This window comes from Oncorhynchus mykiss, chromosome 25, assembly GCF_013265735.2.
Source record: "Oncorhynchus mykiss isolate Arlee chromosome 25, USDA_OmykA_1.1, whole genome shotgun sequence".
Classification (NCBI taxonomy): domain Eukaryota; kingdom Metazoa; phylum Chordata; class Actinopteri; order Salmoniformes; family Salmonidae; genus Oncorhynchus; species Oncorhynchus mykiss.
The window spans coordinates 30492032-30508850 of NC_048589.1; the positions used below are offsets into that span (position 1 = coordinate 30492032).

Here is a 16819-nt window from a genome sequence, read left to right on the forward strand (position 1 = left end):
GTTGTTTGGGCTTTGAATCAAAAAGCAAAAAATCTAATTGCAAACGAGATATATAATGTATTGTGGTTCATGATAAATTGTAGAAAACATTGTTGACTTTGACATTTCATCTTCTCCTCCCATGCAATATGTGTGTGTGTGTGCCTGCCTGTGTGTATATCTGTTTGTGAATAGGTGTCCACTCTGGCCCTAGCCCTCCTCATGAGAGAATGGGAATTAAAGGATAAAGATAAGCAGTCTCAGTCTCAGTGTGAGACCTTGTTCCACCCATAATTGCACTTTATATTCATGTCCATTCTGCATCATTCTATAAGAAACAGTGAAATAAGCCACAGTCTAGTTACTGTGAGTCTGATGGAGTAGCCAGGCATGTGTATGACCACCCTGAGAAGGGCCACGGAGACACTGACCCTCTGAGCACACACACACACACACACACACACACACACACACACACACACACACACACACACACACACACACACACACACACACACACACACACACACACACACTGATCCTCTAAGCGGTAAGGAGGACCGTGGTAGATGTCCGTGGTAGATCTCTCGATGTTCCACCTACTGCTGGCATCCCAGCAGGCTAGCAGGCCCACTCCTCTACCTAGCTGGTTCCCTAGCCCCTGAGCCGTGGACGTTGAGATTCCCAGTAAAAAGGGCATTATTCTCATTCACTAACAGCAGGGTTTTATTCTGCATCATTTTCTGGCTATTATTTCTCCAAATGACCACATCATTGTAGCTTAATCAATATGCAGCGAGACGGCTGATTAATGCCCTGGCCTGCCTTTCTCTCTTCGTAAGCCTCTCTTTCTCTCCTCATCTTTATGTTCCCTCGTTTGTGTTACAGCAGGTATTTATTTGAATGGCTTCAATGCCACAGCGAGAGGTAGAAAAACAACAACAGAAAGAAAGAAAGCGGCAAAGTGGAAAAATTAAAACGAGTGCAAATGTATTTATTTTTTCTCCACCCATTCTTTTTCCTTTTTTAATCGTCTCTTAAGTATTCCAATTTACTTAAATCACATTTTCTATTTGTTCTATCAGTGAATGTCCGTCCCCAGGTAATTTAGGAGTGTTGGTCACAAAGCCTAACCAACTATAATAGAGGCTGGAGCTTCTACTAGTCTGGGTGCGATAATGGTAATTAGTGTTGTTCTGTGTTGGTCCAACAACAAACTTACTAGACTCACTGTGACGAAGGCCTTTTCAATAACCTCCTGAAATGCCTTTATATTTGACATCAACACTACTGTGTGAACTTCAAGTGGATAATAATCATGCACGTGATAAAATTACTAATTTTGTGCATTTTGCAGGAAACATGCACCACGCACGCACTAACGCATCACAGGCATACACACATCACAGACATACACATACACACATCACATACATACACCCATCACAGACACACACATCACAGACATACACACATCATAGACATACACACATCACATACATGCACAAATCACAGACATACAGTGCCTTGCGAAAGTATTCGGCCCCCTTGAACTTTAGGACCTTTTGCCACATTTCAGGCTTCAAACATAAAGATATAAAACTGTATTTTTTTGTGAAGAATCAACAACAAGTGGGACACAATCATGAAGTGGAACGACATTTATTGGATATTTCAAACTTTTTTAACAAATCAAAAACTGAAAAATTGGGCTTGCAAAATTATTCAGCCCCCTTAAGTTAATACTTTGTAGCGCCACCTTTTGCTGCGATTACAGCTGTAAGTCGCTTGGGGTATGTCTCTATCAGTTTTGCACATCGAGAGACTGACATTTTTTCCCATTCCTCCTTGCAAAACAGCTCGAGCTCAGTGAGGTTGGTTGGAGAGCATTTGTGAACAGCAGTTTTCAGGTCTTTCCACAGATCCTCGATTGGATTCAGGTCTGGACTTTGACTTGGCCATTCTAACACCTGGATATGTTTATTTTTGAACCATTCCATTGTAGATTTTGCTTTATGTTTTGGATCATTGTCTTGTTGGAAGACAAATCTCCATCCCAGTCTCCATCAGGTTTTCTTCCAGAATGGTCCTGCATTTGGCTCCATCCATCTTCCCATCAATTTTAACCATCTTCCCTGTCCCTGCTGAAGAAAAGCAGGCCCAAACCATGATGCTGCCACCACCATGTTTGACAGTGGGGATGGTGTGTTCAGGGTGATGAGCTGTGTTGCTTTTACGCCAAACATAACGTTTTGCATTGTTGCCAAAAAGTTCAATTTTGGTTTCATCTGACCAGAGCACCTTCTTCCACATGTTTGGTGTGTCTCCCAGGTGGCTTGTGGCAAACTTTAAACAACACTTTTTATGGATATCTTTAAGAAATGGCTTTCTTCTTGCCACTCTTCCATAAAGGCCAGATTTGTGCAATATACGACTGATTGTTGTCCTATGGACAGAGTCTCCCACCTCAGCTGTAGATCTCTGCAGTTCATCCAGAGTGATCATGGGCCTCTTGGCTGCATCTCTGATCAGTCTTCTCCTTGTATGAGCTGAAAGTTTAGAGGGACGGCCAGGTCTTGGTAGATTTGCAGTGGTCTGATACTCCTTCCATTTCGATATTATCGCTTGCACAGTGCTCCTTGGAATGTTTAAAGCTTGGGAAATCTTTTTGTATCCAAATCCGGCTTTAAACTTCTTCACAACAGTATCTCGGACCTGCCTGGTGTGTTCCTTGTTCTTCATGATGCTCTCTGCGCTTTTAACGGACCTCTGAGACTATCACAGTGCAGGTGCATTTATACGGAGACTTGATTACACACAGGTGGATTGTATTTATCATCATTAGTCATTTAGGTCAACATTGGATCATTCAGAGATCCTCACTGAACTTCTGGAGAGAGTTTGCTGCACTGAAAGTAAAGGGGCTGAATAATTTTGCACTCCCAATTTTTCAGTTTTTGATTTGTTAAAAAAGTTTTAAATATCCAATAAATGTCGTTCTACTTCATGATTGTGTCCCACTTGTTGTTGATTCTTCACAAAAAAATACAGTTTTATATCTTTATGTTTGAAGCCTGAAATGTGGCAAAAGGTCGCAAAGTTCAAGGGGCCGAATACTTTCGCAAGGCACTGTATATACACACATCACAGACATACACACATCATAGACATACACACATCACATACATGCACACATCACAGACATACACATACACACATCACATACATACACCCATCACAGACACACACACCGCAGACATACACAATTCATAGACATACACACATCACATACATACACACATCACAGACATACACACATCATAGACATACACACATCACGTACATACACACATCATAGACATACACACATCACATACATACACACATCATAGACATACACACACCACAGACATACACACATCACAGACATACACACATCACAGACACATACATGTATATACACACATCACAGACACATGCTCACAGACACATACATGTATATACACATATCACAGACACATGCTCACAGGCACATACATGTATATACAGTACATTCAGAAAGTATTCAGACCCTTTCATTTTCCCACATTTTGTTATGTTACAGCCTTCTTCTAAAATGGACACAATTATTTTTCCTTCATCAAGCTACACACAATACCCCATAATGACAAAGTGAAAACAGTGTTTTAGAAATGTTGACATAAAACATAAAACATAAATACCTAATTTACATAAGTATTCATACCATTTACATTGAGACTCAATATTGGGCCCAGGTGCATCCTGTTTCCATTGATCATCCTTGAGATGTTTCTACAACTTGATTGGAGTCCTCCTGTGGTAAATTCAATTGATTGGACATAATTTGGAAAGTCACACAACTGTGTATATAAGGTCCCACAGTTGACAGTGCATGTCAGAGCAAATACCAAGCCATGAGGTCATAGGAATTGTCTGTAGCGCTCCGAGATAGGATTGTGTCAAAGCACAGATCTGGGGAAGGTTACCCAAAAATGTCTGCTGCTTTGAAAGTCCCCAAGAACACAGTGGCCTCTATCATTCTTAATGGAAGAAGTTTGGAACCACCAAGACTCTTCCTTGAGCTGGCCTCCCGGTCAAACTGAGCAGTCTGGGGAGAAGGGCCTTGGTCAGGGATGTGACCAAGAACCTGATGGTCACCGGGTTCTTGGTCAGAGCTTCAGAGTTCCTCTGTGGAGATGGGGGAACCTTCCAGAAGGACAACCATCTCTGCAGCACTCCACCAATCAGGCCTTTATGGTAGAGTGGCCAGACGGAAGCCACTCCTCAGTAAAAGGCACATGACAGCCCACTTGGATTTTACCAAAAGGCACTTAAAGACTCTCAGACCATGAGAAACAAGATCCTCGGTTCTGATGAAACCAAGATCAAACTCTTTGGCCTGAATGCCAAGCGTCACATCTGGAGGAAACCTGCAACCATCCATACGGTGAAGCATGGTGGTGGCAGCATCATGCTATGGGGATGTTTTTCAGCGGCAGGGGCTGGGAGACTAGTCAGGATTGAGGGAAAGATGAACAGTGCAAAGTAAAGAGAGATCCTTGATGAAAACCTGCTCTAGAATGCTCAGGACCTCAGACTGGGGTGAAGCTTCACCTTCAAACAGGACAATGACTCTAAGAACACAGCCAAGACAATGCAGGAGTAGCTTTGGGTCAATCTCTGAATGTCCTTGAGTGGCCCAGCCAGAGCCCGGACTTGAATCCAATCGAACATGAAACCTGAAAATAGCTGTACAGCAACGCTCCCCATCTAACCTGACAGAGCTTGAGAGGATCTGCAGAGAGGAATGGGAGAAACTCTCCAAATCGAGGCTGTACTTCCTGCCAAAGGTGCTTCAACAAAGTACTGAGGAAAGGGTCTGAATACTCATGTAAATGTGATATTTAAAAAAATGTCTAAACCTGTTTTTTCTTTGTCATTATGGGGTATTGTGTGTAGATTGATGAGGAAATTTTGTTTTAAGTCAAGGGGTCTGAATACTTTCTGAAAGCACTACACACACACACACACACACACACACACACAAACACACACACACACACACACACACACACACACACACACACACAAACACACACACACACACACACACACACACACACACACACACACACACACACACACACACACACACAGGCAGGCAGCTCTGAGGACATCAATGTCACCTGGGACACAGAGCGTAATGGCAGCCTTAATAAGGGCAATGGACATCTGTGGCAATAGGCCATCCCCTTCACTGATTGGACACTCTGATTGGCAGACAGACCTTAATTTGTATTAGTGGGGAGAAACAACATTCTAAGAACAGTTAGAGTTAAACATAAAGATACAGTGCCTTCAGAAATTATTCACACCCCTCGACTTTTTCCACATTTTGTTGTGTTACAGGCTGAATTTAAAATGGATCAAATAGAGATGTACTGTCACTGTCCTACACACAATACCCCATAATGTCAAAGTGGAATTATGTTTTAAGATTTTTTTTTTAACATATTAATAAAAAATGGAAAGCTGAAATGTCTTGAGTCAATAAATATTCAACCCCTTTGTTATGGCAAGCCTAAATAATTTCAAGAGTAAAAATTTGCTTAGCAAGTCACAAAATAAGTTGCATGACCTCACTCTGTGTGCAATAATAGTCAAGATCCTACACCTGTACAATGAATTGAACAAATGTCAAAATATCATTGAATAATATGTGTATAGTCCCGAAAATGGTAATGAACATCTGTGATACTTAGTGAACAACCTTGGTTGTTTTTTTTTTTTTTGAATTTTACCCCTTTTTCGCCCCAATTTCGTGGTATCCAATTGTGTAGTAGCTACTATCTTGTCTCATCGCTACAACTCCCGTACGGGCTCGGGAGAGACGAAGGTTGAAAGTCATGCGTCCTCCGATACACAACCAACCAAGCCGCTGCTTCTTTAACACAGCGCACATCCAACCCGGAAGCCAGCCGCACCAATGCGCCGGAGGAAACACCGTGCACCAGGCCACCTTGGCTAGCGTACACTGCGCCCAGCCCGCCACAGGAGTCGCTGGTGCGCGATGAGACAAGGACACCCCTACCGACCAAGCCCTCCCTAACCCGGGCGACGCTAGGCCAATTGTGCGTCGCCCCACGGACCTCCCGGTCGCGGCTGGTTACGACAGAGCCTGGGCGCGAACCCAGGACTCTGATGGCACAGCTGGCGCTGCAGTACAGCGCCCTTAACCACTGCGCCACCCGGGAGGCCTCTATTGTTGTTTTTATTACCATTTTCTTTATTTTATTTCACTTATTCCTGCATGCTGGAGTTCGAAGACTAAGATTTTCACTGTACCATACAATAACACCTGCAACCCTGTACATGTGACTATTAAACAGTGAATCTGAATTATTATTATTTAAATACAGGAAACATTTTGTGAACATCTTAGTGATTTCCGTGCTATCCGAGATCCGTGGGATTTCCCAACTGTGACGTTACCCCATTGAAGTTGAAATGTAAAATGGTGAAGGTTAGGGTTAGATAAGGGTTATGGTTAAGGGTAAAGGTTAAGGTTAGGGTTTAGGGTAGGGGCGTCCCAAGGATTCTGGATAGCACTAAGCATCTTAGTGAAGCATGCAATGCTGAGTTAGAAACTCCTTGCCGCCCCTCTGCAACCTGGGTCTGTCTTCCAAAAGCATCTCAGATTGAAATGGATCAGGCTTCCACTGTCCATTTAGTCTTATTCATTATTATCTAAAAGGCTAAACTGAGCCTATATCAGCACTCCTTCTCTGAGACGCTTTGTGAATCTGGGGCCTGGTTTTGTCCAGTGTTGGTGGTATTTAGAGTGAGTGGAGTGAGGCCTAACCTGAACAGTGTTGGTGGTATTTAGAGTGAGTGGAGTGAGGCCTAACCTGAACAGTGTTGGTGGTATTTAGAGTGAGTGGAGTGAGGCCTAACCTGAACAGTGTTGGTGGTATTTGGAGTGAGTGCAGTGAGGCCTAACCTGAACAGTGTTGGTGGTATTTAGAGTGAGTGGAGTGAAGCCTAACCTGAACAGTGTTGGTGGTATTTAGAGTGAGTGGAGTGAGGCCTAACCTGAACAGTGTTGGTGGTATTTAGAGTGAGTGCAGTGAGGCCTAACCTGAACAGTGTTGGTGGTATTTAGAGTGAGTAGAGTGAGGCCTAACCTGAACAGTGTTGGTGGTATTTAGAGTGAGTGCAGTGAGGCCTAACCTGAACAGTGTTGGTGGTATTTAGAGTGAGTGGAGTGAGGCCTAACCTGAACAGTGTTGGTGGTATTTAGAGTGAGTGCAGTGAGGCCTAACCTGAACAGTGTGGGTGGTATTTAGAGTGAGTGGAGTGAAGCCTAACCTGAACAGTGTTGGTGGTATTTAGAGTGAGTGGAGTGAGGCCTAACCTGAACAGTGTTGGTGGTATTTAGAGTGAGTGGAGTGAGGCCTAACCTGAACAGTGTTGGTGGTAATAAGAGTGAGTGGAGTGAGGCCTAACCTGAACAGTGTTGGTGGTATTTAGAGTGAGTGGAGTGAGGCCTAACCTGAACAGTGTTGGTGGTATTTAGAGTGAGTGCAGTGAGGCCTAACCTGAACAGTGTTGGTGGTATTTAGAGTGAGTGGAGTGAAGCCTAACCTGAACAGTGTTGGTGGTATTTAGAGTGAGTGGAGTGAGGCCTAACCTGAACAGTGTTGGTGGTATTTAGAGTGAGTGCAGTGAGGCCTAACCTGAACAGTGTTGGTGGTATTTAGAGTGAGTGGAGTGAGGCCTAACCTGAACAGTGTTGGTGGTATTTAGAGTGAGTGCAGTGAGGCCTAACCTGAACAGTGTTGGTGGTATTTAGAGTGAGTGGAGTGAGGCCTAACCTGAACAGTGTTGGTGGTATTTAGAGTGAGTGGAGTGAAGCCTAACCTGAACAGTGTTGGTGGTATTTAGAGTGAGTGGAGTGAGGCCTAACCTGAACAGTGTTGGTGGTATTTAGAGTGAGTGGAGTGAGGCCTAACCTGAACAGTGTTGGTGGTATTTAGAGTGAGTGCAGTGAGGCCTAACCTGAACAGTGTTGGTGGTATTTAGAGTGAGTGGAGTGAGGCCTAACCTGAACAGTGTTGGTGGTATTTAGAGTGAGTGCAGTGAGGCCTAACCTGAACAGTGTTGGTGGTATTTAGAGTGAGTGGAGTGAGGCCTAACCTGAACAGTGTTGGTGGTTTTTAGAGTGAGTGAAATGAGGCCTAACCTGAACAGTATTGTTTTTTATAACCCCTCATTGTCTGCTGGGGGTTTGGAAAGGTTTGATGACCCTGTGTGACCAAGTTGATGAGAAGTTCAATTATGTTACTAAGGAGATTTAATTTGTTATCATGGGAAATATAACCTAATATAACCTTTTCCTGCTACATGGAGAGCAGAGTCACAAAAGCAATTTATTGGTTTTGTCATGTCCCCTGATCAGTGGTGTCATCCATTTCTTCAGGAGGAGAGCCTTAATCCAAAGTAGCGTTTCTGCTCTGCCTGCCATTTCAACACTGATTAAATCTATTGCTTCAATCCTAAATGATCATTCACACAAGTTTCAGCTGCTTGATGTATTCTCTTGTCCTCAGAAGTTGAACGGTGAGTGATTGGCTAAGTAGAGCGATATTTTAGACACCTCCATTAAAGATGTCCATTCATACAATGACCTTGTAGCTGCTTTTGTTTACTGCACAAGCATATCTCAACATACCTTATGACTTTGCTCAACAAAGACATTAGGTACTGTAACCTGCAAGCCGCTTAGGATATTCAAAGCAACAACACATGCTTTGCTAGCGTTAAGTTTAGCAACAACACATGCTTTGCTAGCGTTAAGTTTAGTCTGGTTTGTATTATTATAATTATGTTCATATTATAAGTGAGGCCTTCAGTATATAAGTCAAAGCTAATGGACTCCAAATGGATGCTGACTTCCTCTGTGTTTGGAGCCCTGTTACTGGAGTGAACAAATAGCCTGTTCTATGTACATTTCATATCGCTAATCTCGTCCTCTCAACAGTCCTTTTCCATTTTAACAATGCTAACTGTACTCTAGGGTCTCTTCTAGGTGTGGGACTCTGTATTCCTACACACAGATCCCTATCAGCCACCCCGCACATTGCTTGATTTCCCCACTGGCATGTCTCTGTGTGGGCCATAAGCATTCTATTCTCAAGTCAACATTCACCAGTATGGACTTTCTCTCCATTATGTCATTGAGATTTGTGTATGGATGTGGGTTTGTGTGGTTTCGAATGAGAATACAGAGAATTGTTTAAAAAATGGTGCAAAAAGAATGTGGTCTGGTTGTTCCTCCATTGTGGAGCAGATGATTTACTGAAGTAGTGTAGGTGATAGAGATTGTTCTCTACGCAATGACCTGTTTCCTGTTGATAACCACACTTTTCTGGGACTCAAGGGTAATGCCAGATTTCAAAGCTGTCCTGCTTGCCAGAATGAATCAGTTGGACGGGCATTTGATTTCCATAGGGGGCATGTTTTTTTCCCTGGGACCTCCTATGTGTGCATGCTCTTGCGGGGGTTTTATAGCAAAGTCATCATTTAACTGTAAAAATGATTTACCTTTTAATGTGGCATGAACACAAACAGTCATGATGTTTTCATCTGATTGTCAAAGAAATCACTTCAAGAAGTAGGTTACCTGCACGTTCGTCCAAAATAATTCCAGCATCCAAACAGTGCACCCGCCAACAGTGCATCCTCCAACTTTCCTTCAATTCGCAAGTGACTGAAATGATCTCACCGGAGAAAGCATCCAAGAGAGTGAAACAGAGCCCCTCTGTCTTACTATATGTAGCCCATGTATCTGAGGCTGTCTGGACAGAAATAGTATGACATGCTGTCTGGTTCTCTTGGTCCTTTTGGTCCAGACAACATCAGATACATGGTCTATACAGTGCCTTGCGAAAGTATTCGGCCCCCTTGAACTTTGCAACCTTTTGCCACATTTCAGGCTTCAAACATAAAGATATAAAACTGTATTTTTTTGTGAAGAATCAACAACAAGTGGGACACAATCATGAAGTGGAACAACATTTATTGGATGTTTCAAACTTTTTTAACAAATCAAAAACTGAAAAATTGGGCGTGCAAAATTATTCAGCCCCTTTACTTTCAGTGCAGCAAACTCTCTCCAGAAGTTCAGTGAGGATCTCTGAATGATCCAATGTTGACCTAAATGACTAATGATGATAAATACAATCCACCTGTGTGTAATCAAGTCTCCGTATAAATGCACCTGCACTGTGATAGTCTCAGAGGTCCGTTAAAAGCGCAGAGAGCATCATGAAGAACAAGGAACACACCAGGCAGGTCCGAGATACTTTTGTGAAGAAGTTTAAAGCCGGATTTGGATACAAAAATATTTCCCAAGCTTTAAACATCCCAAGGAGCACTGTGCAAGCGATAATATTGAAATGGAAGGAGTATCAGACCACTGCAAATCTACCAAGACCTGGCCGTCCCTCTAAACTTTCAGCTCATACAAGGAGAAGACTGATCAGAGATGCAGCCAAGAGGCCTATGATCACTCTGGATGAACTGCAGAGATCTACAGCTGAGGTGGGAGACTCTGTCCATAGGACAACAATCAGTCGTATATTGCACAAATCTGGCCTTTATGGAAGAGTGGCAAGAAGAAAGCCATTTCTTAAAGATATCCATAAAAAGTGTTGTTTGAAGTTTGCCACAAGCCACCTGGGAGACACACCAAACATGTGGAAGAAGGTGCTCTGGTCAGATGAAACCAAAATTGAACTTTTTGGCAACAATGCAAAACGTTATGTTTGGCGTAAAAGCAACACAGCTGAACACACCATCCCCACTGTCAAACATGGTGGTGGCAGCATCATGGTTTGGGCCTGCTTTTCTTCAGCAGGGACAGGGAAGATGGTTAAAATTGATGGGAAGATGGATGGAGCCAAATACAGGACCATTCTGGAAGAAAACCTGATGGAGTCTGCAAAAGACCTGAGACTGGGATGGAGATTTGTCTTCCAACAAGACAATGATCCAAAACATAAAGCAAAATCTACAATGGAATGGTTCAAAAATAAACATATCCAGGTGTTAGACTGGCCAAGTCAAAGTCCAGACCTGAATCCAATCGAGAATATGTGGAAAGAACTAAAAACTGCTGTTCACAAATGCTGTATGTATGCAAAAACATTATGCAAAGTATGCAAAAACACAGTATGCAAAAACATACTGAGACAGAAAGGGCACTGTTTCACTCCCTCGGATGCTTTCTCTGAGATTGATGTGTCTTTCTGTCAGAGTGCGTCCCGTTCAAATAAATGATCAATATTTAAGTATTTTATTTGGACGGGCAAGAAGGTATGCTAGGGCGGGCCAGGGCCCCTAAGGCCCGCCCATAACGCTGGCCCTGACTGCTTGTGCTCCCTACCACTGGTCAGTCTCTTTTTAGACAGCTGACACACTGGAGGGAGCAGCATAGTATTACCTCTGGGATTGATATTGGCCATATAGCAATATGTGCTTTATTGCTATTATGCACTGGTTACCAATGTAATTAGAACAGTAAAATGAAAGGTTTTGTCATACCCGTGGTATATGGTCTGATATACCATGGCTGTCAACCAATCAGCATTCTGGGCTGGAACCACCCAGTTTATAATACAGACTATGGGGACACACAGTACACGTTGCAGTATGTATGGGGCTGGTCACCAACTTAGTAAGTGATTATCTTATGAGGGACGGGTCACAGTCTAGGAAAAAAAGAGATCATATAATTTTTGTTTACAGTAATCTACAAAAAGTTGAAGAACAGAAAGCGCGGTATGTGGTGTGCAGTGCACCACAGAACAACCTTTGTGACATCTGTTTAACCTGGAAACAAAACCAAATACAGCCAAAGCTAGTGACCTCATCCCTGTCTTCTGAAAGGCACTTAAAAAGCCATTGGGGGGTTCATGTTAAACTACAACATGATTTAATGTCATGTTTATAAAAGAAAGTGTTACATTTACTCTGGTAGAACATGATACGTACCGTACCGTACCGTCTGTTCGCTGTACTAAGGTCACACAACCCCGGCACAGGTTTGTGGAACAAATTTAATTCTGCAGCTCTGTTGCACTTTTCCTCCAAACAATCATTACAACTAGCTTTATATATTGTCTGAGCAGTAGACCATCAAATGGTGCTTTTCTTCTTGCAGGGGAGCGGTCGACATGATCGAGAGTGGCAATCTGCTACCTAGATGTAAAGGCAAAGGATTCATCTATATTTGGCAGTGAAATTATCTTATTGCACTCTTAATGCTCACAAAAGCTAACATAAATTGATCTTGACAACTATGAGGAGGTCATTCAGCCACAAGACAGTCTTTGGCTGAATGAAGGTTGTGGGAAGTGGTGCTTGGTGAATTGTCATTTGAATCTTGCATGCAATTCTAAATGCATGAATTCATATTTGAAATCTTCTTTTGAATCTATATACTCTATAAGTAACCGACATCTATCAGAGAGGGTGGGTGGGCCTTGTCTTGCTGTTTTCATGTTGGCTTAATGATGTTGTTTTTAGCTCGAATCACTGATAAGTAAACGACAAAACAATGAAAAATGATTTTCTTCACCAAGTCATTTTTCATCTTCGGGGGGGGAAAAACCCCTGCCTTACCTCATCTTTCAAGTCCATTCGAACTGATTTCACATTTGTGCTGGTAAAAAAATTAATCTAGCTGTCGGCCAGTGGGGAACCCAGAGGTTCCTGTGTGATTTATTGCCAACTTAATTCAAAATGGCTTGGGATGATGAACGCCATGGAAAGTTGGGAGTTGTGTTATGGAAGAATGGAACTGTCTGCTTGGAGTTATCTGATATGAAATAAATAACACAGCGACTAAAGCAGACAGAAGTGTTTGACTGGAACGATGCGAACCAATAGACTATAACTAACTATGCATCCTTGAATAGGTCATGTGATCTACTGCCGCTGGATAAATAAAGGACTTATAAGCATAAACCTAAATACAGTAAGCTATAGTATGTAAAGTATATACACTGCTCAAAAAAATACAGGGAACACTAAAATAACACATCCTAGATCTGAATGAATGAAATGTTCTTATTAAATACTTTTTTCTTTGCATAGTTGAATGTGCTGACAACAAAATCTCACAAAAATTATCAATGGAAATCAAATTTATCAACCCATGGAGGTCTGGATTTGGAGTCACACTCAAAATTAAAGTGGAAAACCACACTACAGGCTGATCCAACTTTGATGTAATGTCCTTAAAACAAGTCAAAATGAGGCTCAGTAGTGTGTGTGGCCTCCACGTGCCTGTATGACCTCCCTACAACACCTGGGCATGCTCCTGATGAGGTGGCGGATGGTCTCCTGAGGGATCTCCTCCCAGACCTGGACTAAAGCATCCGCCAACTCCTGGACAGTCTGTGGTGCAACGTGGCGTTGGTGGATGGAGCGAGACATGATGTCCCAGATGTGCTCAATTGGATTCAGGTCTGGGGAACGGGCGGGCCAGTCCATAGCATCAATGCCTTCCTCTTGCAGGAACTGCTGACACACTCCAGCCACATGAGGTCTAGCATTGTCTTGCATTAGGAGGAACCCAGGGACAACCGCACCAGCATATGGTCTCACAAGGGGTCTGAGGATTTCATCTCAGTACCTAATGGCAGTCAGGCTACCTCTGGTGAGCACATGGCTGTGCGGCCCCCCAAAGAAATGCCACCCCACACCATGACTGACCCACCGCCAAACCGGTCATGCTGGAGGATGTTGCAGGCAGCAGAACGTTCTCCACGGCGTCTCCAGACTCTGTCACGTCTGTAACATGTGCTCAGTATGAACCTGCTTTCATCTGTGAAGAGCACAGGGCGCCAGTGGCGAATTTGCCAATCTTGGTGTTCTCTGGCAAATGCCAATCGTCCTGCACGGTGTTGGGCTGTAAGCACAACCCCCACCTGTGGACGTCGGGCCCTCATACCACCCTCATGGAGTCTGTTTCTGACCCCTTGAGCAGACACATGCACATTTGTGGCCTGCTGGAGGTCATTTTGCAGGGCTCTGGCAGTGCTCCTCCTGCTCCTCCTTGCACAAAGGCGGAGGTAGCGGTCCTGCTGCTGGGTTGTTGCCCTCCTACGGCCTCCTCCACGTCTCCTGATGTACTGGCCTGTCTCCTGGTAGCGCCTCCATGCTCTGGACACTACGCTGACAGACACAGCAAACCTTCTTGCCACAGCTCGCATTGATGTGCCATCCTGGATGAGCTGCACTACCTGAGCCACTTGTGTGGGTTGTAGACTCCGTCTCATGCTACCACTAGAGTGAACGCACCGCCAGCATTCAAAAGTGACCAAAACATCAGCCAGGAAGCATAGGAACTGAGAAGTGGTCTGTGGTCACCACCTGCAGAACCACTCCTTTATTGGGGGTGTCTTGCTAATTGCCTATAATTTCCACCTGTCTATTCCATTTGCACAACAGCATGTGACAATTTATTGTCAATCAGTGTTGCTTCCTAAGTGGACAGTTTGATTTCACAGAAGTGTGATTGACTTGGAGTTACATTGTGTTGTTTAAGTGTTCCCTTTATTTTTTTGAGCAGTGTATATATGCCCAGGTATCTGTTTTAATCCTATTGTGACACATCTGATAAATATGTACCTGCAGCATATTAGAGAGAGAGAGAGAGAGAGAGAGAGAGAGAGAAAGACAGAGGCAGGTGAAACTTTGGTATAGATAAGGAAAGCCATTTTAACATTTATTAATCCTGTTTGACATCAATAACTACATTCTTGATATCAAATACAGTATTAATACAATACAACTTTCCATACCCACATGCACTGTAGCATGTGGACATTACACTTGACAGCATTTGCTGATTAAATATATCTGAATGGCAATATCTAGGCGTATTGCAGTCTCTTTCTTTGAAAAAGGCAGCAATCTGAAAGTCATTCAGCAGGCTGTCTCGTGAGACCCACTTCTAAATTCCAATGACTGAATCAATTGTGGTGAGCATTCCCACTGGAGTAGAGCAAAGTCACTAATGGCCACAACTGACTGTGGGCTGGTGTGTTTGGTACAAAAGCTCTGTAACCTAGACTTAGGCCACAGTATGACAACAGGTGTCTGAGCTGACAGAGGGTCCAGGGTCATGTCCAGTTGGTCAAGGCTTAGCAAAACATTTAGCAAAGGAAAATGAAAATCTGCACTCTAATTCGACAAGTTCTGGAAGTATCTCCCTGTTTCAAAACATTTACTTTCCTTACTTAACACGTCCCTGGTCTTGCTTTCTCGCTAACCTGCTTATGGTAGTGTTAGCATTGAATGATGGAATGCCACAGCTTTCTGTGCTTCTTGGTCGAACCCAGGCCCTTACTTGCTGCGGATTCAAATGTTTGCTTCCCACTGAACATGTCTCTGGTCTTAACTGCTGAGTTGAGGTAGTATTTCCCAATTTCAAGATGTCTCTGGTCTTAACTGCTGAGTTGAGGTAGTATTTCCCAATTTCAAGATGTCTCTGGTCTTAACTGCTGAGGTAGTATTTCCCATACAGGTATCAAAACGTTTCTAAATGTTTTATCCCTACTGAACACAACCCTAGTCCTAACTCATGTCTCTTCTCCTGTCCCCACCAGGTTGCAGGCTCTGAGGAAGGAGAAGTCCCGGGATGCAGCTCGCTCGCGGCGAGGGAAGGAGAACTTTGAGTTCTACGAGCTGGCTAAGATGCTGCCCCTGCCCGGCGCCATCACCAGCCAGCTGGACAAGGCTTCCATCATCCGCCTCACCATCAGCTACCTTAAGATGAGGGACTTTGCCAACCAGGGGGACCCACCATGGAACCTGCGCATGGAAGGCCCACCGCCCAACACCTCGGTCAAAGGTCAGCTCCATTCACCACCATGGTCCAGCTACCCACAATTTAGTTCAGTCTACAGATGTAGGATCTTCATTTGATCACCCGGTTGCAGGAGAACTTTCCTTCAACACATGAAATGTAAAACGTGTAGTGTATTTTGAGGTTTTAAAAACAAATCTGAAGTTTGTCATTTTCACTTTGAAATTTCAGACTTGATTTTCCCTTACGAAAATATATCAACCTCTTCAAAAATGTCCATTAATTATAATCCACATAATCATTCACATGTCCTTTTGCTGTAGGATTATTTACCCGCTGTAGCAAACTGTCTCAAATTAAGATTCTATATCTGTAGTTCAGTACCAAATGTTCATATCAATGGTTCACTCACGTTACCAGCTAAACATTGATGATATCTCTCTTTGTCTGAGCTTTAACATACTGTGATATTAAGGTAATACTGTAAATTCTAATATTATAAAACGTCAACTCCTGTAGACCATGACGGGATTAAAGGGATTCTGTGAGATTCTGGTATTTAAGAAATCTTTCTACTTACCCAGGGTCAGATGAACTCATAGATACCATTTTTATGACTCTGCGTAGCATATACTACAGTATCTGTAGAATCCCAGTCATTGGGCTAACGCTAGTTTGCATTGGCTCGTGAAACTACCTCTAACTTCCTTCATGCTGGACACAGAGACATACAAATCGTATCCACAAGTTAATCTGACTATTGGTAAGTAGAGATATACCTTGAATGTTGTACTGGACACAAGCCTACACTCAATGTTAGAGCGGAGGGGAAATTAGGAACTCTGGCACCTGTGGTCTGCTCACACATATTGAAAATGTAAACATTTAACTTGGATACATTTTGAGCCTACAAGTACATACAGAAATTCTAAGTATATTCAA

General features: G+C 43.2%; 1 protein-coding gene across 3 annotated transcripts in view; it reads left to right on the top strand.

Annotated features, from left to right (window-relative positions):
* LOC110505776 (neuronal PAS domain-containing protein 3-like) overlaps positions 1-16819 on the top strand; it is a 510145-nt gene that overhangs the window by 155497 nt on the left and 337829 nt on the right. For all 3 annotated transcript variants that reach the window (XM_036963003.1, XM_036963005.1, XM_036963004.1), the window contains one exon: positions 15678-15922. In XM_036963003.1, coding sequence (XP_036818898.1) covers positions 15678-15922 — 245 coding nt within the window. The remainder of the gene's footprint in view (positions 1-15677; positions 15923-16819) is intronic.